This window comes from Palaemon carinicauda, chromosome 8 (assembly GCF_036898095.1).
Source record: "Palaemon carinicauda isolate YSFRI2023 chromosome 8, ASM3689809v2, whole genome shotgun sequence".
In the NCBI taxonomy this organism is placed as follows: Eukaryota; Metazoa; Arthropoda; class Malacostraca; order Decapoda; family Palaemonidae; genus Palaemon; species Palaemon carinicauda.
This window is the reverse complement of record NC_090732.1, coordinates 63,869,904-63,872,172: the sequence shown is the minus strand read 5'-3', so window position 1 is coordinate 63,872,172 and position 2,269 is coordinate 63,869,904. Positions and strand designations below refer to the sequence as shown.

The following is a 2,269-nucleotide window of genomic DNA, read 5'->3' as shown; positions in this document are numbered from 1 at the left end:
ACGTCTTGGTAAATGGCACACCACAAGGAGGGGCTCTCAGACCCCTCTTTTTCAACATCCTCATGGAAAATATAGTCTCTCTCCACCTCCCTGAAGGAGTAGAAATATTTATCTATGCGGATGACGTATGTGTAATAGGTCGAGGACCAGTCAGAATGGTAAGAATGCAGAGAGCACTGAATGACATCAGTCAAAAGTCCAATGACCTGGGACTGAAAATGAACATTAGAAAAACCAAGACAATGACAATCAAAGCCCCAAAACCCCTGGATCCACTCACAATAGGAATGGAACCCCCAGAGTGGGTGGACAGTTGCACATACCTGGGAGTTGTAATAGACAAGCAACTCACCTTTAATGAGGAAATCCAGTACCTCAAGGAAAACATGGATGCCAGACTGGCAGCCATAAGATACATGACTAAACTAAATTACGGAGCAAATGAGCATGTTCAAAAGAAGTACTACCTAGCCTGTTCCAGAACGCTAGTAGACTATGCCGCTCCAACCCTCACAAACCTGACTGACACCCAAAAAGCCTGAGTAGAAGTAATTCAAAACAATGCCATGAGGCTCATGCTATGAGCCCTTATATGAAAAATACTGTGCAACATAAGGATGGAAACTCGTCTGCCATCCCTTGAAGACAGGATTGCACAGAGAAATGCATTCACAATTGCAAGGATGTTCCTCTCAGACAGAGACTCTGTAACAAAAAAGAATAGGATCTATCAAAGCACCCTGAGGTTCAAACCACAAGTTCCTATGGCAAAGACCATTTTAACAACAAAAAGAGCCTGGGCCTAGCTGAGGATATTATGCAACTAAGCCCAGACTCACGACAGGGCACACAACACATTCCACCGGGGAAGAAACAAGTAGCAACTTTCAGATACACCAAGCTTCCTAGAGCAAAGGAAGACTGCACGATGGAAGAACTTAGGAATGCAGTCCCGGCAGCAATCCAGACTGCGGAAACAGCAGGGGCGCAGACCTACTACACGGACGGTACTGTAGACCCTGGAACCAAAACAGCGGGAGCTGTAGTATTTTCCAGTAACCTCACGGCTTGCTGGAGGACATCCAACAATGCCTCCACCATGCAGACAGAGCTTGTTGCAATAAAACAAGCACTACAATACTCCATTGAAGATGAGGAAGGACCAATAGTCATACATACTGACTCAAGATCCTCAATGCAAGCCTTGCAACAGGAAAAGAATAAAGAAAACAAGGTTCTGCTGGCTAATATTAAAACACTATTATATCAGCACAATGAAAGAGGCAGACATGTAACTCTAAACTGGATTCCCAGTCACATTGGGATACCAGTGAACGAGAAGGCTGATGAGCTCGCCAAAAGCACCAGGCACATAGAAAGTGTACAGGTGTACATACAACCTGCACTACAACAGATTAAGAATAAGATAAAGCCACAGCTCAAAGAAAATCTAATCAAGGAGCTACACAAGTGGATAGGGAATGGCTCTCCCTCTGCCACATGGTACAAATGGACCACGAAGCAAGAGCTTCTCCCCATAGACAGATACACCCCAGGAGAGCAGGTTGTATGTATACACAGACTCAGATTGGGATATAAGGCAAACTGGGAGATCTTGGATAACAACCAAAGACCCTGTGAACACTGTGATGTCACACCACAACAGGCCCTCCTGCACTCCCTACTTGAGTGTAGGGAAACAACACAGCTGAGGGGTGACCTACAAATAGACACCAACTCACCACAAGCCTGGCAGACTGCTGCCACACTGGGAAAAGCAATTGTCGAAAACATAGAGACACGCAGACAATTGCTTACAAGACTACCTCCACCAAGGTAACGACCTCAGAAACCCATTCAACCATCCCATCCCGTCACCGTAAGGCCCTATTCACATCATCTTCTGTGTATTTCCGAACTTACTCTACTACTAAAAATAATTTCTGCAGGCATCCTAGGGAGTAAAGGGTTGGAAAACCCCACCTGCAACCTTTTCCTACTATTCAAAGGCCTTACACCCCCTTATTCTAACTACCACTATCCGTGACATGATGGCCCTCTCCTACTACCACCATCATCCTTGCCCTATTCACATCTGTCTGTACAACTAAAAACCTTTCAAATTTCCTCTCAATTAATCCACCAACATTCCAAAATTGCAGGATACCTACAGTACGGGCCGACCAAGGGAAAGACCCGTGCCAACAAGAAGTGTTGGATTTAATACAAACCGACCGACCGACCATTCATTCAAAATTGTGTTTCCAGA

At 45.1% G+C, this 2,269-nt stretch overlaps 1 protein-coding gene across 1 annotated transcript; it reads left to right on the top strand.

Moving 5' to 3' along the window:
* The first annotated feature begins 928 nt into the window (after window positions 1–928).
* Window positions 929–1,840, top strand: LOC137645261 (uncharacterized). Its single transcript, XM_068378082.1, has one exon. The coding sequence runs from the start codon at window positions 929–931 to the stop codon at window positions 1,838–1,840; it is 912 nt and encodes a 303-aa protein (XP_068234183.1).
* Window positions 1,841–2,269: the final 429 nt, after the last annotated feature.

Bases quoted from the DNA above. Each gene is read 5' to 3' on its own strand.
- LOC137645261 (XM_068378082.1), top strand. From the start codon at position 929: ATGGAAGAACTTAGGAATGCAGTCCCGGCAGCAATCCAGACTGCGGAA.